We start from the raw sequence: 24,261 nt of genomic DNA, 5'->3' as shown, positions 1-24,261 counted from the left end.
ATTCCAAATGGGGCCTCACAAGGACAGAGTAGAGAGGGACAATCACCTCCCTGTCCCAGCTGGCCATCCTTCTTCTGATGGAGTCTTTGTGGGACCTCTCCCATGTTCCCACTCCATCATAGCCCTGGCATGGACACTTGAGACCAGGAGGAGGAAGGCATCTCCTCTCTGAAAAGAAGAAAAGCTTTGCTTTAACACTGCAGCCCAGTCCTGTTTTGGTGATGCAACTGGGTTTGAGCACACAGGGAATGACTAGGGCAGTCTTGACACACAAGGTCTGCTGCTGAGTGCAATAAGGTACTGCTGTGATTTCCTCATGAACTTTGTGAAAGGCTCACGTGGCAAAGAAGAAACTGGTAATGCTGGCAGCTTTTATACTTTTATTGGTGTTTTATTCCTCCAGCAAATAGCACATACCTGAAAGTATGATCTCAGACCTCAAACCCAGGTGAAGTCAGTTCAGCTCGCAGGGAGGCAAGCGTGGCTCTGGGGTTGGAGGCCACGTGCTGGCACATCGAGTTGTGGTGAGCTCTGGGGCAGCTGATGATCTGGCCATGTATCTGGCCACGTGAGCTGGACACCGGGAAAAGGCCAAATAGTTCACACTAGGGGAGAAAAAAAATACTTGTGCTTGCTCTACTGTTGCAAGAGTCGATGCTGAAGGCCACATCCTGCCCCAGGAACTGGTTAATCCTGCTCACTGAAGGGATGGATGCGCCCAGGGGCTTGGTTGCACTTAGAGTTCAGCCAGCTGTTGGATCGTATCAGTGACTGTGGGCTGCTGAGGTGTCCTGTGCAGAGTGATGGGTTCACCCTAAGACCAAAAGGACACCTGGTCCTGGTCTGGGGCCCTCAGTACAAGAAGGATGCAGAGCTGTTGGAGCAGTCCAGAGGAGGGTCACAGAGATGATCGGAGGGCTTCAGCACCTCTCCGTCCCCCGCTGGTACTCTGGGGCAGACCTGGAGCTCCTCCTGCCTTCACTCTGAAGAGGGCACTCACCTCCACATGTCAAACTCCTACCAACAGGTCCTCCTTCCAAGCAAAATTCAATGTGAAGAGTGAGCAGAGTGGCCTAATGTCACCTGGCCCCTTCAGACCTCCTGCTCCTCTCTGCTTCTCACCACTCCCGTGGGAACACCACCCACTGGGCCACATAGCTGGGATGCCTGAGGCTCATCAGGTCTGCTGTTCGGTGATTTATAATCAAGAGCAGAGTAATTAAGAATTAAAGCTGCCTTTCTGTGTCAGAGCCATTACAAAGACACCACAGCAGCCTTTTGAAGCTATTTTACCCCTGCTAATGCAAAAAGAAACCTTTTCCACTACAGGACAAAGAGTCATCATTTCACTCTCATATCTAATTGAATTCTAAGTGTTCAGACTCTTTCTTGCTGAGAGCCATTAACCCTCCTACCCCAAAATTGAGACCAATACCTCAGTTTTTCTCAGACCAAACACTACAAGGAAGGCAGCTTGGGCAATGCAACTGCCTGACCTGTCCAGCTTTGCAGTTAATTTGGTGGTTCTGTGTCCTTGTTCCTGCTGTGCTCACTTTCCATGAACAGAAAGCTAAAATGTTCATGGAAAATGCATTTTAAAGGCGTGTGCATAAGTGTTCCTGGAAATCTAATTTTATGTTTTCAGTAAAAGCATTTGCTACCATACAAGGGGTGAGCAGGAAAAACAAATAAGATGCTTAGTTCACCCCTGCACAACTATCTTCACTCAGTGCAAAGAACAGAAAGTGTGGCTATATATCCCAGCAAATAGAAGAGCTGCTTGCAGATGTTAGGCAAGCAGGACAAAGCAGCTAAAATCAGATGGTTTGCTTATTTATCTTTGTTTTCTATCTGGCATGAACATAGGCATTAAAAGCTCAATTTTTGCAAGATGCAGCTTGCCAGAGGAGATCTGTTTGCAAGTGCAGCAGGTGGCTGGGACATGGGCTGCGTGACAGTCCAGAGCACTGCATGCCTCCTGATGGTGTAGAAGAGCTCACCAAATCACAAGGCTCCTTTACCAGCAAAAGTAACATAAATGATCAGCAAGGATAGCAGTGAGCTCTTGGTTAGGACTTCTATGATCCTTCCTGGCTCTTGACTAAGATCTTAGAATCATAGAATCATTTGAGTTGGAAGGGACATTTAAAGGTCATTTGGTCCAACTCCTCTGCAATGAACAGGGACACCTACAGCTAGAAGATATTTCAGTTGTCACAAAATAAGCCAAGGACTGTCAAAAAGCAGCTGACCAGTGTGAGTGAATAGGGAAGTATGGCACAGGAGAAGTAAAGATGAGACCTAGCCTGGTTTGGGAAAAGCTCTGTCAAAAACAGTGCATCTAATTTTGCTGCCTCAGTGGCTGAAGAAACAAAGGATGAGATTGTCTGGCTGTGGAGGTCAGAGCTTTAATGTGCTGCTAATTGCATTTGTATCATAAAGCAGCGCTGCTGTATTCATTTTGATTTAGCAAAGCCAGCTCACATCACTGAGGAAGCAATCCATAAATTTAGTCTGCTTCTCTTTAAACACAGCAAAGGGAGAAAGGCCTTGCCATTTGGTCCCTCTGGTGACAGCAACAGGGCCCGAGGGAACGGCGTGGAGCTGTGTCAGGGGAAGGCAGCTGGGGGTCAGGGAAAGGGGCTGCACCACAGGGTGGTGGGCATGGAACGGGCTGCACAGGGCTGTGGGCACGGCCACCAGTGCTGGAGTTCAAGGAGCGTCTGGACAGTGCTCTCAGACATAGGATTGGGTTAGGGTAGGGTTGTGTGGAGCCCGGAGCTGGTCTTAATGATCCCTGTGTGTCCTTTCCTACTACATGATTCTGTGATCTTGTAAGTGCATAACCCAGGGACCATGGCACTGACCCAGGTACTCACTGATGTCCACCCTTGTTGTCACTGCTTTGTTACCCACCTGCAAGGAGCAAAAAGGACAACATGGTCTGCATGGCTTGGTCCAGACTCATTCATCCATTTGAGGGTGGGCCCCTCTGCCCCACACTGGTAGCTGGCTCCACAGGCAATGGGCTTCAGAAACTGTCCAAAACTGAAGTGTCAGTATAGCAGATCTGGGGATAAAGCAATAAAAATAACAGTAGCAGATCACTAAGAGCAGACACTTTCACTCGAGAACTCTGAGGGAACAAAGACTTGAAACCGCTGACCTATTCAGTACAATACCACAATAGCTGTTGAAATGGCGTGGCACCACGGGAGCTGAAGGTGAAACGTCACATTCATTTTTAAAAAGGGCTTTTAGAGGTCATCCAGAGACCTGTGGGCTGGAAAGCTGGGCGTCCGTAAAAGGCAAATGATACAAACTGTCACGAAGAGCAGAATAGCTGGATTTGCAGATAAATGTGATACAACAAGAAGGAGTACATTCTGCAGAGCGAGAGGTCGAGTATCAGAAGCCCATTAGTATCAAGACTTGGGCAACTTGGTGCAGTCATAAGTGATCCAATTGCAAGGAGATGCAATGAGCTCAGAAAATTGAATATAAAGTTAAGAAAATGACTTCTGCGGTACACCAGCAGTAAATACAAAGCGAGTGCCACAGAGAACACCAACCTTAGCCTTAAAAAGTCCATCAGGGACTCTAAATCAACATGCCTGGCTGGAAATCTCAGTGTCACTACATTTGCTGAAAACTCCAGCTCTCTGCTCAACAGCTGTCAGCAAGGCAAATAAGAGCTTTGGGGATTAGTGTAGAATGAGCAAGGAATGCAAACAAGACCACTTCTTCTGTGTTCATGCCCCAGAAACAGGGGCAGCTCTGCACATTTAGAGGATGAAGAAGAATTGGTGAGGATACAAAAAACATTGCACAGAAATGTGCAGCGTTTCCATGGACAGACAAACTAAGTATAGCAGTATTCTGCTTGGTCACCTCACCTCTACAGTGATGGGATGGATACAAGAGGTCCCATCAGCTTATGAGCAGCATGCAGATGTGAACAGGAGAACTTTACTCTTTGTGTCTTCTACAGCAAGAGAAAGGGAGCACAAGCCAATCTGTTGGACTGCAGGCCTAATACAAAAAGTCTTTCACACCATGGAAAATTGAATGATGATACTCATTGTCACAGGGCACTCTGGAGGCCAGAAATACAAAAGAATTCCAAAAAGGGTTAGCCAAATCCTTGGAGGCTTCACCCATCTGCAGCTGTTGAACACAGTGACTCAGATGCCAGTCAATTCCTTAAACTGCAGTTCACTTGCTACTGGGCTGGTAATACCACGGAGAGATTGCACTGTACTTGCCCTTATCCTAGGAGCCTGCCTCTAAAATGAGCTGAGTAGCTGTGCTTTTGGTCTGGGGCACTGACACTGCTTAATACGTTATATATGACATAAAATGTATATTAAGAAGCCAGAATATATTGCAGGTGATGGTCAAGTCTGTTTACCCTGTGTGAACATTTTGCCTTTGGCACGCACTAATATCTGATGCCTTGGGAGAAAGGCATTTCTGTCCCAAAAATCTATCTATCGTGCCCCTGGCAGGCTGTACCAAAGACCAGCCCTTTCTTGATCTCGCACAGATGCACTGCTAAATCCATAAACCATGACAGCGGATTATCTTTATCATTGATTTAACTGTCACCGCTGAAAGTAGTTAGCAGCCATGAAATAAGCCAGCAGCCATACTTGAAGCAGTGTCCTCCTGGGGCACACATTTCCTTCTGTTAGTTCTTAAATTAATTCTCCTTCATTGCATGAGGTGTGCCTTATTCTCACTTTTCAGGATGAGTGAAACGGAAGCACCGATCGCTTTCCATCTCATGTACCAACATTTTGTGAGCTCAGCTGCTCTCCTTTCTGATACATCTCCTTTTCCAGCTGACACAGGCCAGGATCATAGAATAATAGAGTCACAGATTGGCCTGGGTTGAAAAGGACCACAATGATCATGTAGTTTCCACCCTCCTGCTATGTGCAGGGCTGCTAACCACCAGACCAGGCTGCCCAGAGCCACATCCAGCCTGGCCTTGAATGCCTCCATTCAAGGGAGCTGCACGGGGCATCCATAACCACCTTGGGCAACCTGTTCCAGTGTCACCACCCTCTGCGTGAAAAACTTCCTCCTACAGCACAGCCAGCAGGAAGGTGGTGGCTCTGGGATGGATCGTGCTTCACCTGGCAGTGGGCAGGAGGAGAGGGGTAGGGGAGCTTCTGTCTCCTGTGGCCGGATCACAATGGCACCAAAGGACTGGGCTTGCAACTTGTGCTCAACTTGCTCTATGAAAAAGCAGCCTGTGTTTTTCACTGCTACCAGCCTGGCATCTCCTGCCAGCTCCAAGCACTTCCTTTAAACAAACAAAAACCACAGAAAACAAAACAACAAGGTTTGGTCATTCACTTTAGGGGCTGTGTTAAAGCTCCACCTGAAAGAGGGGGAACAAAACATCAATTCCAGACAAGAAAAGAGAGGAAAACACTAGGTATGGAGTTGCATTGTGAGAAATGAAGTAAAGCAGTGCAACATCTGGAGAGATATTGAGGACAAAACCAAACATGGTAAGCAGGATCAGAGTCAAATGTCAGAGGAAAGGCTGGAAGACGGTGACTAAAGCACCGAGAGTGAAACTATGTATACATGGAAACTGAGTCCAGAGTTCCACGTTTTCTTTGTTCTGATTTTCCCTGCCATTTCCAAGAAATCACGATGCTGTCAGATCTTTCTATACCCAAGGGTCAGTTATGTTGGCACAAACTGGTGGAATTGCATTGATTTTTGTCCATTAAGAAGCAACATTCTAAGAACTCACAGAATTGCCAGGGTTTAAAATAGCCCTGAGAACCTTGTGAAAATAGCAGCTGGTGTAGTTCTTAAGCCGGGTCATAATAAAAGCAAGGCAGAAGTAATTAAAAGCATCTCTGTTGTTTTTCCATAGTTGTGAAAATCCTCACTTCGGATGCAGCCATGCAGAAAACACAACCCTAGGAAAACACATGCAGAACAGCCACCTCTCTGACAGTACCTGTGAGCTTCCTAACTCTGCTTTCTCACCTCCTGAGGGAGCAGACTGATCTTCTATATAAGTCAGGAGGTTTTTCAGTTTTAGTCTGTTGAGTGCATCCATGCTGCAGCCTGCAAGTAGGCAGCCTGCTGCGAAGGCAATGCGGGGCACAGCCTGGCTGCAGCAGGTACCCCTGCACTTGTCTTCGCAGCTGGAAGGAGAAATGCCATCACCCCCAGAACCTCTGCTTCCCTTGCTGTAGTTTTTTCCCCCTCAGTGCCTTAATCTGGCTGAGGCCTCTTTTAGATGAAGGTGACACGGACGGATTGCTCATCTGGTAATGACTAAACTATGCTTGACCATTTTCACTCCATAGACCTCTCTAGCTGTCAGATTTTATAACCCGATTACTACAGACTTGGGTTAGATTCAGACAGATTGCCTACCAGTGAAAGGCTCAATATCCCATTATCAGATTTTTGAGCCAGCCATTCCTCTTCATTTAGTACATAATAGGAAGTGCCAGTAATGTCCAGTGCCAGTAATGTCCTGTGGACTCAAGCTTTAAAATGAATCTTAACTACGCAGAGCTGGAGCTCCTGCTGCAGTGTAGAGAGCAGCAGGAGAAAGAACTCCATCCAACCATATGCAAGACAGCGATTTTAAAACATTTTTTATTTAAATATTAAATAAAACACAGACTAATCATTTTGGTGTACATCTCTCATTTTAACATAAGAAATAAAATGATTGTTCAGTCATGATAAAAAATAAACTATACATCTTAATTAAACCAATCATGTAGTGTCTTTAAATACCCTATTGCATTGCAGTCTGCAGAACAGCACTGTCAAGATATCTACAAAACAAACAAAAAAACCACCAAAACCCAAACTTTTTTAAATGACCTCTTTCTGTTCCAGCAAGAAATCCAAAGAGGTTCTACAGCAATTGGAAAAAAAAAAAAAAAAAAAAAAATACTATGAAAGTAAAGTGCTTGTCATTGCTTAGGACAGGAAACAAAAGAATCTGTGGCCTTTTGATCCATGGCATTTAAACAGAACAAATATCAAAGAGGAAAAAAAATCTGTGTTTTCAGTCTGTGCGCTACCCCTTACAAAACTGAAGGCAAAGTTGCTGCTTTGTGACATTCTGGCTTCTTCTCACCCTCCTCTCCAGCCATCTCCATGTTCATTTGGTTGGGTTTTTTTTTTTTGTTATTGTTTGCTTTTTTTGTTTTTAAATCACTATAATTTAAAGTGAGACTTTGGTGTTTTCTCTGCTGCAAGGCACCGCTCATTCAGATATTCTACTCAAGCAATTTTCTCTCGTGTTAAAGCTTCCAGACCACGTAGCTGCAGCAGCAAACTGGAGATGCACCAGTATAGACACACTGATACTACACACAGATAAAGAGGTCGTTTATGGAGAGCCACAGACAGAGCCACGTGACATCTTCAGCCATTCCTACTCCCATTAATTAATCTGGTCAATCTTTGGCTTTTTTTAATTAAAAAACAAAAAAACAAAAAAAACCCAAAAAACAAAAAACAGGTATCTATATTATTTGTAAATGCGTAATACTGCAGGTTGCACGAAGCCAAGGTAACTTGAAGGCACCCTGTGTCACACGAGGGAGATGGGTCCTTGAAGCATTTAGACAAAATGCAGCTATTTCCTGAATGCAACTTCCAGCTGAACTGGCTCACTGTTTGCTCACCTGCTTCCAAAGCTGGAACACCCTGCCCAACTCACTGCTGTAAGGGCATGGCTTGGGCTCCCCTCTACACCTAAGCACATCTTCTATTGACAGCAACAGAAGTCATGCTCTGCCTTGGGAGGGAGGTGGGGTTATACCAGAAACACAATAGAAGCTTATTACAAAATATAAAAAATAACTAGTGTTACATAGTTTTCTGCTTCCTATTTATATACATATAAAGCATTAAAAACCATACAAAAAAAAAAAAAACCTACCTAATCCAAAACCTCATTTTGCTAATATGCTAAAAACAAACCAGCCAAAAACAAACACCCAAAGATTGTGCTGTTTTACTTGCTTTTAATACAGTTTTGTTCAGAAATAGCTGTACTCTGTTAAAGCAGAATTCTGTTCTAGCCTATTCCTTTTGTCTTTGTCAGTATATAATTATAACCTCAATATTGCACATTTCCCCAAGAGTCAGTTCTATTTGGACCCTGATAATGAAATGCATAAAAACATAATTAGCAGCGGAAATAACAATGTGCAGCGCTAAGAAATACCCTTCAGACAACTCTGTAGGCAATCTCCAGGAGGGCTTTTTAAAAGGAAAATGCTTCCCATCACCCCACCGGTAATAAGAGCTCCCTCCTCAGTGCCTCTGCAGGAATACAAAAAAACTCAGCATTTATAAAATGAGACCAAAAGATTATTTAGACCAACAGAATACATGCATGTGTGCATGTGCTTACACACACACACACACACACACACACCAGCCCTGCAGAACACCAGACAGTCTGTAATTTAGATCCTGATATCAAAGGATGCATTTTCAAGAGATTACTTGCTTCTGTGCTAATTAGAATGCTGTTTGGTTGTTGGCTTTTCTTTTTCTTAAAAAAAAGGTTTTCTAGCTGACATATCAAGCAGAAAGTTCACAGTTTTCATTTAAAGTATACATATCTGGGAGATGCGGAATGGGGATGTTGGTTCCTTTAAAACAAAATGAGTGTTAACAGGAGGAAAAAAAAAAACAACCCCACAAATGGCAATGCTTCCATTTTTGTCTTCTATGAATGCATAATGTTGCATGCCACTGGTTTTCTGTTTATTTTCTTTAAAAGAGGTAATCATCTTCACAAACCCATAAATGAATATTGTGAAAGAGGGAGGCTCTGGTCCCTTCTTTGAAAAGCCTCTCCCTGCTGTGTCACCACTACCGACAGCTGCTAATCTTGCATAACAGCAGAGCTGTATTGGTCTGACTTGAGTACAGTACCGAAGACTTCTTCCCCAACCACATCCCTCCCTGTCCCCACAAATGCCCCACCCATCTTCCCCCATCATTATTTTTCCTTTTAAAAAAAAAAAAAAGTTTCTATTCGTATTTGTTCAGTGCAAGAATAGTAGAAGCAAAAAGACATACATATTGCTTGTTTCAGTTCTATAAAGTTGCTAGCTTTCGGAGCCAGACAGCCTCTTCACATACTTCAAAATTTATTGCTTCTGAGAGTCACTCATCCACACAACACCAGCCAGCCACGGACCTATGCATGCCATGGAACAGCGGTGCAAGTTCTTTGTAAAAAGAGCAGCGTGAGCTGGAGCAGCCAGAGCTCTCATTTGACCAGGACAAACTTCCCTAGCTGGTTGGAAGTCAAGTCCTCCATCTCACAATCCCCGTGCTGCAAAGCGACAGCATCGTAGCTCGGAGACTGAGCAGAGAAACTCTGTTGCTGAGAGAAGGTGGTGCCGACCGGAGAGACGTTGCTGCTGATATACAGGTGAGTGTCTAGGAGGTGAGCTGCTGAGGACACCGGTGACACGCTGACACCAAAGAAATGAGGTTGGAGCAGTTGGCTGTTGCCAGCAAAGGCCAGCTCAAATGAGTTCTCTCTTTGTAGCTCTGACAACAGAAGAGAATTGGAGGCTTTGCAGGTACCTGCGTTATCAGAGGGGGGGAGGCCATTTGTCGCAGATGCTTGAGAAGTCTGGGGACAAGCTGGCTGGAGTAGCTGGTGATGCTGAAGCTGGAGTATTCTGAACAAAGTCCAAGGATGGAAGATGTTAACTCGCAACGCTAGAAAGGCTTCAAGTTTTCCTTCCTCCTATCTCCCGCCCCTACCTTTACTCCCGATTCTAACTTTCCCCTTCATTTCCTCCTTTCTGAGGAATCTCACCCTACCCAGACAGTACGATTAAAGTGACTGCCATGCCAGATCAGCATGTTTTCTCTTGGTTTTTCCCCACACTGAAGCTGGAAACTACCACTAGAATTTTATCTGGCCATAATTTGGCCAGCTAATAGTAGATGTTTTATAGACAACGTATGCAGATAGACCGGATGCTCTATTTTCCATCTTGCTTCTATGGGAATGAAGAGGTGCCATCGCACACGACATTTGAGGCCACTGGACTGTGCCTCTTTTGTGGGCTGTAACTTTTCCAAATTACAAGGTCTCATTTCCTTGCCATGGGACAATTACAGGAGGCAGAGGAGGAAAGAAATAATTCCCAAACCTAACAAAGAAAAACACAGCTTGCAATGGAGAAAAGTAATGTTTTACCCCACAGCACCAAACTGCTTCTCCGTCCAGTGACCTCCAAATACTTGGACATGGAGCTTTTTAAGCAGAAACGCACGTCCTACGTTACACGTGCCAGTGCAGGAACCCACAAAGAAAGCTAAACAGTTTATCTGCTGCCACACAGCAAAGCTGAGAGGAAAGTGACCAAACTCCCCAACTCATTTTGCTGCATTTACTCCTCCTCCTTTGCCCTTAACCAAAACAACCCCAAGGAAAACAGCAAAACTCCTCCAGGTCAGCTTCTCACCTCTGCTGTTGTAGCACTTCCTCCAGAAGGTTTCTTCCCTCTCTGTTGCTCCCACTGCTGCTGTAGATGCAGGTGTTCGGCTGTGCGTGTTGGAAAGGGCTCATGGCACTCCTTGCTGCCCGAGATGAGGAGGACTGACACACCTGCCGAGCAAAGCCTTTGATTTTATTCAAGCCGAGAAACCCTTTGGCTCGAGCGTTCTTCCGCAGCTGCTGCCTAAAAGCCTTCAAGCCTGTGGGACATGAGGAGAAGAAATGCACTTTAATCCTTCTTAGCATTTGACTGAGAGCCTACTTTACAGATCAGCCTTTCTGGGCAGCTGCCTCCATTTACGTGAGCACTGCACTAGAAGAAACCGTGACCCTTCAGTTCACGTTTGCATCTCTGCCTGATGGACAGAGTAAAATTGATGTGATGGAACAGGGTTTGGGACAGCAGCACTCTTGTTTAGATGGACATATACGGAGCAAAGGACAAAGCTGCTATAAAACACGATGAGCATTCCGTATTTTAGGAGAAGGGTGGAGCTTGCCATCCCACTCACAGCAGCAGAAACATCTTCATGGGCATGCCGAAGCTGTATGCGACAGCCTCCCAACCTCAGCACCCTCCTCAGGAACCACAAATACATGAGGCAGAATATCCAGGCGGCCTCAGTGTAATCCCAACACAGGCAAGAAAGCTACCCTTTTCTAGTAGCAACTGCAAGGGTGCTTTATTGCTGGGATATTGCAAGGAAGGAGTTACCTTGAGTTAATGAGGTATCAGATGCTCGTCTTCCTTCTTGGAAGCTGACAGGCAGGAGAGAAGCACCTCCCATGCAGCCCTGGGCTTGTAACACCGGAGCGTCAGACTGAGAAGCTAGGAAGGGTGATGTCATCCTAGCTGTGGCTGGGCTCCCCGTCATTACTTGACCTGCCAAACAGTTGCTCAGGGCCACTGAGCTGTCATTTGAAGATGAAGTAAGGCAGCTGTCTGAACTAGTTCCCTCTGTGGGGCTTGCTGAGGAGGAAATGACTATACCTGCAGAGGGGAAGGAAGGACAGAAAGAGCATTCCCAAGATGAGTACAGGAAGGAACAAACGTGACATCAGAGCATTCTGCCCACCTACACTGGCACTAATAAGCAGCTGCAAGTCAGAGAGATGTCCAGCAACTTACGCTGTCACAGGGCCTGACTCCTGTACATGGTCACTGACAAATAACCTATGTTGGGCTCCTGCCCAGCTGGCAGAGCTCTGCCAATAACTCTCAGACATGCAACATTTTCTAGCACGAAAGTTCCAACATAAGATATTTCTTTTGTGAGCATTTTTGTTTGCTTACTTAGTTCAAGGGGTCTGCATGTGTACCCAATACAGTTAGATACAGTTAGCCATGACTTTTTTTTCCCCAAGTCAAGCATACACACCATACACACAGTAAAACAGCGGAAACAAACAGAGAAGAGTTATGTCCTGCTTGTGAGAATGCCCCCTCTGAAAGATCTAGATGAAATATAACAGTGCTGTGTCTCCTCCTGAAGGGCCATGCTTATTTATGAGAAGTCAGAACTAGAGGGGGCAGAGTAGAGACCTCTTCTCTGGGTTTTCCTACTTCAGTCAAGTTAAAATCAGCACATACCCTCAGGAATTTTTCTGCTATGGCACACCTTCTCCATCATTTTCCTCTAACTAAGGACAACCTTCATTGCTCCCAGACTTACATGGAGGGGCATGCTGATAGAAGTGAGTGACTTCAGCCAGCGTGTGCCTCCGGCTGGTGTTGCTAGGGATGCGGATGGGGTGGTCGTACGCCTTAATTTCATCTTCCAGCTCCTTCTCTTGCCTCACTTCTTCACTAATGGTGGTCTCCAAAAGGCTGCTGGGGGAGATGGAGCGATTTCGAAACAGCCCGTTGAAGTTGGGATCCACAGGAAAAAACACAGGCTGCAAAACATGTCAATTCAGAGATTTATTTTCTCTATGTTTTGATGCTCTTCAGAGCCCTGTGCTGTGTCCTCAGAAGGTGTACTGTTTGAGAAGCTACTACAACACCATGCCCAAGTGCCAAAAGATTCAAGGGAGAGAACAACTATCACGACCTCTATCTTTTTTAAATCAACAGAACAATTTAAAAATAAACAAGAAAACCCACAACAGAAGAGGCGGTTACACACAGTTCAGCTTAGAACACCCACCTGTAATGGATTATTCACATCACAGTCCATTTCTGCCTGCAAAGATGGTTGAATCAGACTCTGAGGTTGCTGGTAAAGCAGAGATGATCGCAGGGTTTCACTAGTGAGACCGTCCTGAGGCATCTGAAGGCAGAGAGAGATGCACAGAAGCCATCACATACACCGCTGTTCCACGTGATTCTTCAAATATTGCAGGTTCAAGGAATTTTAGAGACACCTTCTGTGCAAGCCTTCTCCATGCACTTTCTATCAAAATTAACAAAGCTACTCTTTCAGTGCCAACACAAATACAAAGTACTTCTCCTAAGTCAGACTATTAAACCGCCAGGACAATTTGAAAAGGCACCCACGCACAATTAAAAGGGGGTAGGGGCTAGGAAAAGTCAGAAGAAACATACAAACTGAATCATGGAGTATTCCTGAGGATCCTACAGGGCATATAACAAAAGAGTAACTGATCCGTGCCTGAGAAGGCAAATTTCCATGAGAAGCCTGAGAATCTGGCTCATTACTGACTTGCACCAGAGGCAAACTATTCTCTGGATCATGCTCTACAGACAGTACTCAATCAATCAGCATCCTGCTGAAGAATAGTAGCCTGCCCTATCAAAGGACACAATCGGTTCTCAGAAGCCTCAAAGCTGCAATCTTTTCTGCCATAGAAAGTGGCAGAAAAGAGCCCACAGATACACCCTCCCAGGTAAACAACGTCCTTCTTTACCTCAGCATTGCTGATCTCGGAGCTCCTTGGCCTTTGCTGACGGCCAGTTGCTGGACGACTCGATAGCTGGCTGCTTCGATACTCCTTGAGGCGCTCCAAGAGCAGGTAATAAATGGCAGCAAAGTGGTTGTAGCTGCTGTTCTGTAAAGACTAGAATACAAAGAACCCCAGTTACACATAACTCAAGATACGCAGCCACAACTCATTATTAAGACTTCGTAATTGTGTACTCAAAAAACAAGTGAAAACTCAGAAGGGCAGTGAAGATTCTACTACACTGTGAAACTGCATCAAGGCTAGTCACTGAACAATATACATGACTGCACCACTGGCATTCTGGTAGTCACTGGTAAAACACTGTGAAAGGACAAGCTCTGCTCACCTCAACAGTTCTCTGCCTGTCAATGCCAAGCGTTTGCATGATCCCAAGGACCTGCTCATTGTAGTCACCCAGGTTGGAGTTATAGTTTTGCATGGAGAAGGACAAGGACTGTTGCTGTCGAAGGGATGGGTCAGCTTGCATCCACTTGTGCTGCTTTATTTGGGAAATGGTTATTCGCTTTGTCGGGTCTACGACTAACATCCGTCGGATTAGTGTTTCACAGTCTAGATGACAAAGATAAACTCATGAGCAAGGAGTAAAAAGGCCAGTTCAGACCCAGGCATTTGCTAAGAAACTTTCCCACCACCAGGATTTGACGCCTGTGAAAACAGGAATTAAAAGTTTTCTGAACAGCTGATGCAGAGTCTGACTGCTAAATATCCAAACCAGCACAAGAGTAGTACATATTTCATAGAAGCAACGTGTCACTGAACAAAATGGCACTGTACTGGCTAAAAGTAGGTTTCAGTTTGCCCTCTACCATGCAAGGGGGCTAATTTTGAGTGGATGTAGGTTTAACTATGGTACATCCACTTGAAATAGGTTAGGATTTACAAAGAACTGCTGTACATGTTAAAATATGAACTCCTGGTCCAAGCATACTGCTTATTTGTTTACTGCCAGGGAATTAAAGCCATTCATAGCTAAAACTGATCAAGATCAGACTTTAGAAGATATTATTCCATTGAAGAGAGGCATATTCATTTGTTTTCAAATCCTAATCGGAGAGAGCTGATAATACCTCTCACCTCCTCTTTCTCACCGGACTGTCCAAGCACAAGCATTCAAGAAACAGTGCTAAGCTTCACTATTTCTGCTCTCCTTGGCAGCAAAGCCACACTGAAACGTACCCTTTCTGCATAGTTTGAATATCTCAGAACTACACCCACCTCAGCATTGCAGGCTAGTCTCATTAAAAGCTTGTTTTCTCTCTTTTGTGAGTGATTGTTTCTACAGCCAGGGCTTCAATTTTTGTAATCTAAAGCAATACTCTTAAGAAATGAAATGAGAGCTTTTTAGATACACCATAAAGTAGACCTCAGAAAAAGAAACCATCTACAATCAGCCCCTGATCTTAAGTGCTGCCTTACAGAAATTACTGGACACAAAGACAAGGTGATTGCCAGCTGCAGAGCCATCTGGACACTGCCTCAAGAAAGAACAGGACAGCTATTCCTTTACTCTCAGTTCCTTTTCTAACATTAAGAATCTGAAAACAAAGCACCTTCAGACATGAAGTATGGGATGCGGAACCGCCCCTCTAGCACTCTTTGCCTCAGAGTTGGTAAATTGGGTCCATCAAAAGGCAGAGAACCACAGACAAGGACATAGAGCACCACTCCAAGGCTCTGTCAACAGAGAACAGCACAGAGTATGAGTGATTCCAATAGAAACAACGGTTTTCAAAGCTCACAGTCCATAACAAAGTGTGAAACGGAATTCCAAAGGAATATCACACTCACCCATATGTCAAGGTGAGGTCCTTCATACTCCTTGCCTTCAAAAACTTCTGGAGCTGCATAGGGTGGGCTTCCACACCATGTGGAGAGTGGCTCTCCTGACTTGTAGAAGTTTCCAAAGCCAAAGTCTGGAAGGAAAGTAGAAGTCTGGTGTAAGACATCATTCAGCCACATGCAAACTGTTTAGAAGTAGCAGAAAACAGAGGGAAGGAAGCAGGTGTTTTGCTTTGCTTTCTGCATACCTATTTGAGCTATTCTCTTTTGACTAGAGGATATATTCAGAGAAATATCAGTAACGTTCACTTTCAGTTACTCCAAATACATTTATGAGATTATGCTAAGGAGGCTGAATTTGACCACGTGCCTAACGCCATTTATAGAGTAACCAGGCATTTCTCATTACCTGCTAATTTGATATTCATGTTAGCATCTAGCAGAAGGTTCTCTGTTTTGAGATCCCTGTGCACTATGTGGTGGCTGTGACAGTATTCCACTGCTGAAAGAATCTGCCAGAACTTCTTCCGCGCTTCGCTTTCGCTCAAGTGCCCATTGGAGGTCAGATGATCTGCAAGACAAAAGAGTCACAAGAGTTAGAAATACCTGAAAAATGATTCTGTAGACTTCCAGATGTTGCACTTGCTGTTTGACAGCTGACAACAGCGACTCTGGGTTTTTAATCCAAACAGATATTGCTCAGGAATGACAAAAATATGGCCACCAGCTCTAAATCTGAAGTGAGGTACTGCAATGAGAACTTACCAAACATTTCTCCATTCTTAGCGAACTCAGTAACAATGTAAAGCATGTCCTTTGTCTCCATAACCTGCCAAGACACGAGAGGACATGCTTAAAGAAACACAGACCTCTGCAGTTACTTTCATTTCCCTAAAACTATTCTCAGATATATTGGATCAGTTATTTATTTGCCACAGTAGCTGGCAGTAAAGACATCTAATTTTGCATTGCAATGTTTCTTCCTAGCAAACTGGTAATGAAAAAGATAACCAATCAATGCTTCTGTGCCTACAACATACAATGGCTTCCCATGGTATTGTTCCTCTTACCATTATGATGCCACGTAATCTCCATAAGATAACTGACGAGCATTTCATGACTTTATATACTTCCCTGAATTCCCTTTTTGGTTAAAATATGCATATGCAGGTTTCCAACTCATTGGACTTATTTTGAACACACAAGGACACAAAGCTCACTTAAAGCCATCTTTGTTTCACACCTAGCATGCACTCAGATCAGGAGATACCTGCAACTCGGACAATCAACAAGTGTTACCAAACACCCCACTCCCATTTGGTGCTGGCTGGGGGCACAGCAAGCCTCCCATGTGAGTGAAAAAAAGGTCGTTGATGTTACTGCAGTGCTTGAGGCACATCAACAGCTATCACTGGGCTGTTCAACATTCAACTACCAACCCCGTGCAAAACCATGCAAAACAGTAATTGTCAGAGGAAGCTGACACATCTTTGGAGGAAAAAAAAAAAAAAAAAAAAAAAAAAAAAAAAAAAAAAAAAGCAAAACTAAACCCAAACAAAACTGAGCATTTTGGAATTCATCTTCATTTACTAAGCCACATCTCTTAAATGTCACATTTCAGCTTTCAGAAATATAACCTTTCCCTGGAATAGGACTCACAGGGAATCAATATTTTGTTTGGGAAGCAGGAGGCTCGCGATATATTAACAATCAAATAAGAGTCGATACTACTTCAAAGGCTGCAATTTCCAGCTTCCTAACACATAACCTTTTTTGGATACTCTTGTCCTTCCCTCTACAAGTACACACAGACACAAAATGAAAACAAACAAGAAGGGAGCAAAGGAAGAGAGGTTCCCAGTTTAAAAAACTGAAGGAAAGTGTTCTGGGATAAATGCCAGCTGGATGAAATTAAGACGCCGTGCTGAAACTAAAACAATGATGAAATAATACAAGAACACACACCCTACGTTGGTATGTCATCTAATTCCATCCCTGCTTCTCAGCCTCCACCAAACAGGTAAAGCATCAGTTACAGCAACAAAGAGAAGAAAACTTTGCTGAAAAGAAATTATGGTCCACTACCAACGTCATTCGCTCAATCAAGTGAAGTGGTTCAACTAGATGGAATTTAACCTGCTTTTCTAACAGCTTCCAAACAGTATTTTCACCCACATCATTCCACGGAAATGAAATCAACAGAACTGTTAGAATGTTTTGGTATATCCTATGGGCAGCAATGACGTCAGCTGGTAACGCAAAAATCATTTTTGTTCGGATGGTTTAATACTGTAAACAGCAAAGCAATTCACGCGTGTCAAGGTGTTGAAAAACAATGCCTTGCCTAAACACCTGTTCTACAGGCTCCTCAGCCTTACACATTTCAAGCAAGGAGAATGTTAATTAAGCCAACCAACCCAACGGTAAGATAACAGCTTGACAGTTGTGCGTAAAACAGCGCACACAATTTCAGACCTGCTGCTTCATTTCTTAATCCATTCCTCTCCCCCTCTGTCCTTCTGGCCAGGTGCAGAAAGACCGTGACGCCTCATCTTCTTAAATCCGCATGGCGTTATTTAAGATGATTAAGAGGAACATACACCAAACGCTAATTGGATCAAAGACTGCAAATTTGCAAGGCAGCCCTCGCTCACTAGGCAGCTGCCACTCTGCCTGCTGCACCACACGTTTGTGCAGAAGCTTACCTTTACTGTTCTAATACCCTCCAAAAGGCAAAAGCAAAAGCGCAGAAACTGAATGAATCCAAATCAGAATTCAACACCTTGAAACTCCACAAAGGAAAAGATCTTTTAAACTTATTTTCAAAACTATGCGAACTGGAACAGAATAACCAAAACGGGTCATTTCCTCATATATTCTACAATATCGATATTTCCAAGTCTTTTCTTTTTGAGTTTATTCATTGCTGAATTTGCTTTCACTTATGGCAAGCCCAGCTTTTGTGCCTGCTACTCTGCTGCCCTTAGAGAGTTTAAGTCCTCCTCATATCAAAAGCACGCGAGAAGTCCCAGTCTTCCAAACATACAGAAGAGGAGCTTGGAAGGCAAGTTAACTCTACGAGTTCTGACAACCTGTTCCTTGATCTGAAACAAACTTTTTTCACTTTCACAAGTCTTTTTTCACTGTTCTGTCAAGAAACTGACAAGCGTACCAGAATGATAACTTGAAACGAACAAAACCCCCACTTTAAATGAACTTTAGTCTCCAAAAACTCTTTCAGTTCTCATTCTCGCTGCAAACACTTCATGCAAAGCCAAATGCAAGAGGACAGCATATCTCATCTGCATGCTGTGCTTCAAAGCTGACCTCTTACCTGATAGAGTTTGATAATGTGGGGGTGATTCAAAAGCTTCATTATCTGCACTTCTCTATAAATCTTCTCCAGATTGCTGGGGTCTAACCTTGTTTTGTCTATTATTTTTATCGCGACCTGCAGGTTAAAAAAAAAAAATAGTAATCACATCAAACAGCTGCTGGCATTACAAAGAAGGTACGCTTCTTACGATGGGGAGAGAAAGAGCACGACCCCAAAACACCACACGCAAAACCACGCACAAGCTCACAGAACACACGTAAGGTGGACGTTAGATACGGTCTGGCCAAAGCTGATGGTGTTTTTCCGAGCTGCTCCAATCGCATGCAACACAACGAAGGGAACTACGGAAGGGCAGCGCTGGATGGAATTCGGTAAATCTTTTAATCCAGCGAAAAACACGTTCTTGTAAGGGAGTATTTATTTTTTTCTAAGAGAGGGCGATAGGGACACGCAGTGCTACACCGCTGCTGCACGGCCGCGGGGAAACGCTCTGCAAACGAACACGGCGAGTTCTTTGTTCTTGGAGCGAAGCAACGGGACGGGGTGGCCCCGCGGGGAGCTCCAACACCCTCGTGGGACCCTCCTGACACGTGCAAAGCCTTCAGGGGGTGCGAAGGTTCCCGCGGCTGGGACTCGCAGAGAGGGAGGCACTCGGCAGCGCTCTGCGAACGGCGGGCTCCGCTTTATTTCTACGCTACATCTATAGGTAAAGCGGAGAGAAACCCTCCAGCTCGGCCCCGTACCCACCTGCGTCTTGGTCACCCTGTGGCGGGCCAGCTTCACCACGGCGAAGTTGCCTTTCCCCAAGGTCCTCTCGATATCGTAGAAGCCGACCCGCAGGGGCCGCGGCTGGGTTGCGCTGGAAGCCGGCACTGAGGCGTACTCTGACATGATCACCATGGTTCAGGCGGGCGGCGGGCGACAGGGCACCGCGCCGCGACTCACCACGGCGGCGGCAGCATCGGCGCCGCCCCCGGGCGCTCGCAGCTCGCACGGGGACGGCGCGGCGGATCCCCCGGAGCCCAGCTCTTCCCCTTCGGCCTCGGGCGGCCGCTCCGCAACCGCCTCTACCTGGCGGGCTCTCTGTCGCCGCCGCGATGCCGGTGGCGGGGTGTGAGCGAGTGAGTGAGTGAGCGAGTGAGTGAGTGAAGGAGGGAGGGAGGGAAGGAGAGAGGGAGGAGGGAGTGTGCGCCGGGGGGCGGGCGGGAGCGAGCACGCGGGATGTCCCCCCGCCCCTCCGCCCCTCTCTCCGCCGCGCGGGGCCCCGCCCACCGCCGAAAGCCGAGAGCGGGGCCCATTGACGTCACTTTGACGCCAGAGAGACGCGCGCCCAGGCGCGAGGCTGAAGGAGAGCGAGACACCGCGCCGTTGCCAAGGAACGGGCGGCGCTGACGCGCGCGCTGATGGAGCCGTCGCCCCGGCGACGGGGGGGCGGTGACGTCAGGGCGGAGGGAGGCAGGGAGGGGGCACCTGGGTCTCCCGCACCCCCACCCCGTCCCCGCCCGACGGGGGGGAGGAGGGGGGGAAACGACTGTCTGCGCTCACGTGACGCCCTCCCGTCTCCCGCCGGGGTCGCCCCCTGCCGGCGCGCGCCTCGGCAGCCGTTAACCGCCTCCCCTCAGCGCCTCCCCTCCGCGCCCGCGATGCCGTGCCCGGAGCTCGACGGAGGCGGCGCCCCATCTGGGGAGCGGGACTCACGGGGTTGCCGTCCGCGGCTCTCTGGGAAAAATGTGGGTCCCCCGGCTGGGCACCAGCACGGAGGATGAAATGAAACAAAGAGCCCCTCCGCCTGCCGTCCTCTGCCCGATTATCGGCGCGGGCTGCCCAGGGAGGTGGCGGAGTCACCGTCCCTGGCGGCTTTCAGGATAGATGTGGCACTGAGTGACGCGGCTCAGAGCGCTCACAAGCACGGGCTGACGGTTGGACTGGATGGTCTTCAAGAACTTCCCAGCTGTAATGATTCTGTGATCTGATACACCTGCAGGGCTGTCATCTAGGAACAAAACTTGGGAAGTGATTGCTTCTGCACGCTGACGCTGTTCAAGGTTAAAACCGGACATCCAAAGACATTGCCCTCAAGGTCCATTGCCAGGCGCTGAGTGGCAGATACACTCTGTTAGAGCAAGTAGACATTCTCTCTGCACACGCACAGTGACCAAACTTTGTACATTACCACTCAAATTCCAGATTCACCCTGAAAATAAGTCTTGAGTGGTGCCTGCCCGATCAACAGACGTGATAACATCTGTTATTCAACTTAATCTTGGTTAGAGTCAGCCTAGGTTGTTCTTAGAGAAGTAGTGCTCCAGCTGGTGACTGGACCATACTGTCTTCTCCGCAGTCCATCCTGGTGCATTCACTAGGGGCTCCCAATGCCACCTGGACTTGTTGAGCTTGGAGGTCTTTTCTGACCTTAATGATTCCATGAATATGAGCGGACATAGTGGTGATAGGTTGGATAGATGATCTTAGAGGTCTTTTCCAACCTTTTCCAACCTTAGTGACTCTATAATTCTATGGTCTCCTGGCCAGGATATAGTTTGTCTTAGTCTGTAGTCTTTGTCTGATCACCACCCTCAGTGGCATTCAGGACAAGTATGCCGGTCTTCCATCCAGAGGCAACTGGATCTGTCAGGCTTCTTGAAATAAAGAGATGCACAGCATGGCTGCAATCAACATGATGGTTTTCACCTCTAGTTGACGATTTTCTGGAACTCGTGATGAGAGATGGAGGGATGATGGTTCTCCACTCCATGAGTGATGTATAGAGAGCTCAGGAGGGACTCACCTGGAGGACAAAAAGAAATTTATTGTCAGGTTTTATTTATGGGTTTATTTTGTTTTGTTTTTAATTTACACTGTGAAAATCCAGGGAGAAAAATGTGGTGGTGAGCTGCGTGTCATAAACATCCATGGGAGAGATCCAGCAGGACGTTTTAGTGAAGCAAACAGGATTTCGTCTGCTTCTCTTTTCTAATGAATTATGTATTATATGTATGCAGCACCAGTGAGGAAGCACCTCAAGTACTGTTTTCAGTTTTGGGCCCCTCTCTACAAGAATGACGTAGAGGCCCTGCAGTATGTCCAGAGAAGGGCAATGAAGCACTGAGGGATCTGGAGCACAAGTCTGATGGGGAGCAGCTGATGGAACTGGGATTGTTCAGTCTGGAGAAGAGGAAGCTCAGGGGAGAATTTATTGCTCTCTACAACCACCTGAAAGGAGGCTGTGGTGAAGTGGGAGATGGCCTCTCCTCCCAGGTAACAGTGATAGGATGAGAGGGAATGGCCTCAGGTTGCACCAAGACAAGTTTAAGATTAGATATTAGGAATAGCTTCTTCTCAAAAGGAGTGTTGAGGCAGTGGCACAGGCTGCCCAGGGAGGTGTGGAGTCACCATCCCTGGAGGTGTTCAAGAGCCATGTGGATGTAGCACTGAGGGACGTGGTTAGGAGGCATGGTGGTTGCCAACATTTCTGATTCTATGATTCTATATTGCTTTCATTACCTAAAGCTACCTGGGTGCTAGCCCTTTGAGAGGCCAGTTGTGCTTCAGGCTCCTTCATCTAGAAGCATGGAGACGTAACGTCTGAGCACCTGCAGGGCTTGAAATGGAGGTGGGAGAGACCTGTGGCTTACAGAGCTGTTGTCCAGCAGTGTGAGGAAGGAGCTGCTAACGTGAAGGCAGTAGTATGACCCAGGCAGGTCACGGGGCTGCTGTGCCGTTCTATGGGAGGAGGGAATAGCATAGAACAGGCTATTGCAACATTCAATTAGCACTTACATGATGCTTGGTATAACTCACACGAAAAGCTGACTTATTATTATTATTATTAAGCTAACAGTGTATTCTCCATGGAGCTTATGAAGAGGAGGTGACGCACAAACAGCATATATAGTAGCAACTGCATGTGAACAGTGCCCCAGGAGTTATAAAGAAAAAATTACCTTAATAATGGTTCCTCTGCTGTGGTGGGATTTTGCTCCCTTTAATTATAGTTGCTGTTTTCATTTCAAATTGATTAAGTGTTTTAGTCTGGCAAACAGAACCAGTCTTTTTAGAAAGAACACACAAGAAGGACAGCCCCAGGTGGGAAAGTAACTTTTTTTTTTCTTTTTAAAAGACTCATGATTTTTCTTCCTCCCAAATGGGAAGAAGTGACTGGGGATTTGGTGCTCTAAGACGCAGCAGTCACCTGTGCCATGGGACGGCCTGGAGACTGTAACACTGCATCAGAGGGTGACACTGAAGAGAATCCAGGGTTTAAATTATCTGCATTAGATGAAAGAGGCAAAAAAAACGGAAATCATTCCTGTCTGCAGAAGGTATTTAAGTGGATCTGCAGTCCCTAGCCCAGAGGACGGGGTACACGGAGCTTCTGCAGTAGAATGGGGGTACATATGGTTTTCAAGAGTAATCATGCTGATGTATGATTCATTGAGAAATAAAGACGTCCTGCATCTATCGCACTCAGCAGCCTTTCAGTATTTAACTTCTATTTTCATGCATAACGGTCACGATAGTTTCCGTCAGTGCTGCTCAGAAGTTGCACAGTTTTGCTAGCATCACAATTAAGTTGTTTTTCTTCCACTTTTGCTATGAATCGATACTGTCTAGGCACTATGAACCTGTTACGTGAGCCCATTTTACCATCCTAGAGACGCTAGTGCAAGGAAAGGCGATGCTTTTGCAATGCCTGCTTTAACACTTCTGCTGCCCTCTGGTGTTTTCGATAGCCTGAGTGAGGAATCATTTCTCAGAAACATCCGTGGTCGGCAGAGGTGTAATTATGGGGCTGGCTTGTACGTAAGGAGGGTAGGAAAACAAGCAAAGTGGAGAGACACTTCCCAAAGTGTCTCCACAAGGATGTTCCTCTGAGTTCCCAAGAAAAGGGAGAGTCTGGGAGGACACAACTGCTAAGTTTTTCCATTGCAGTAGTCCTGTGCTCCCTCACTAAGGGTGGCATGGTCTACAGAGGGGAATATGTAAGACTTCCAGAACTCATCTCATAGATATTTCCAGCAATTCAGCTTTTAGTCATTTCACTCAGCATTTTCTATCAGTTTCAAAACAGACAACAATAGGAACTTTCTTCACTTGAGGAAATAAAAACAAACAGAGAAATGAAAGCAATCCTTTCTGCCTGTATCACTCTCCACAGTTACAGTTAGCCTGTTTTACCATTATAGGATAGGGGTGCTGCTTGCAGGATAGCTGTATTTTTCTTTTTTCTTTTCTCTTTTTTTTTTTCTTTCAGAAAACACCAGTTGATTATTTTGAAAATCTGATTTCTTGGGCTATTTTCAGTGTCCTGTCGTTTACACGGTGTAATTGAGTAAAACCTTGCGGAAGTCAATAGAGTTGCTCCTGGTAACATCAGTGTGAATCTGGCCTAGAAAAACACAAAATGGAAGGTGCCAAATTCCAGACAGTATAGTCACATTTGAAGTAAAGGAGATGACATAATCAGCTAAAATGTTTGTAGGCTTGCTTTAAAGACAAAGCATTATCTTAGGAGGGGAAAAATAAGCATAAATATTTCTAATATAACTTCAAAGAGTCTTTGAATTTGAAAAAAAGTGTGGCTGCAGCCGCAATTATAGCAAAAACACTCTTGACTTTCAAAGCTAGAATATTCTTACTGAGGCAACACAATAGTACCCAGGAATATATTTCAAACTGCTTG

The 24,261-nt window shown here is 45.7% G+C and overlaps 1 protein-coding gene across 1 annotated transcript; it reads right to left on the bottom strand.

The window, feature by feature from the left end:
* Positions 1-9,289: 9,289 nt before the first annotated feature.
* On the bottom strand, positions 9,290-19,478 carry SIK1 (salt inducible kinase 1; the record flags this gene model as incomplete). Its single annotated transcript, XM_079549570.1, has 13 exons — positions 9,290-9,710; positions 10,506-10,737; positions 11,253-11,528; positions 12,211-12,433; positions 12,685-12,807; positions 13,406-13,555; positions 13,788-14,011; positions 15,013-15,136; positions 15,251-15,375; positions 15,651-15,812; positions 16,007-16,070; positions 18,576-18,692; positions 19,326-19,478. The coding sequence occupies 13 exons, from the start codon at positions 19,476-19,478 to the stop codon at positions 9,290-9,292; spliced, it is 2,394 nt and encodes a 797-aa protein (XP_079405696.1).
* Between the last annotated feature and the right edge of the window lie 4,783 nt (positions 19,479-24,261).

Source organism: Tetrao urogallus (assembly GCF_951394365.1).
Source record: "Tetrao urogallus genome assembly, chromosome: 1".
Taxonomy (NCBI): Eukaryota; Metazoa; Chordata; class Aves; order Galliformes; family Phasianidae; genus Tetrao; species Tetrao urogallus.
This window is presented reverse-complemented; position numbering and strand designations above follow the sequence as displayed.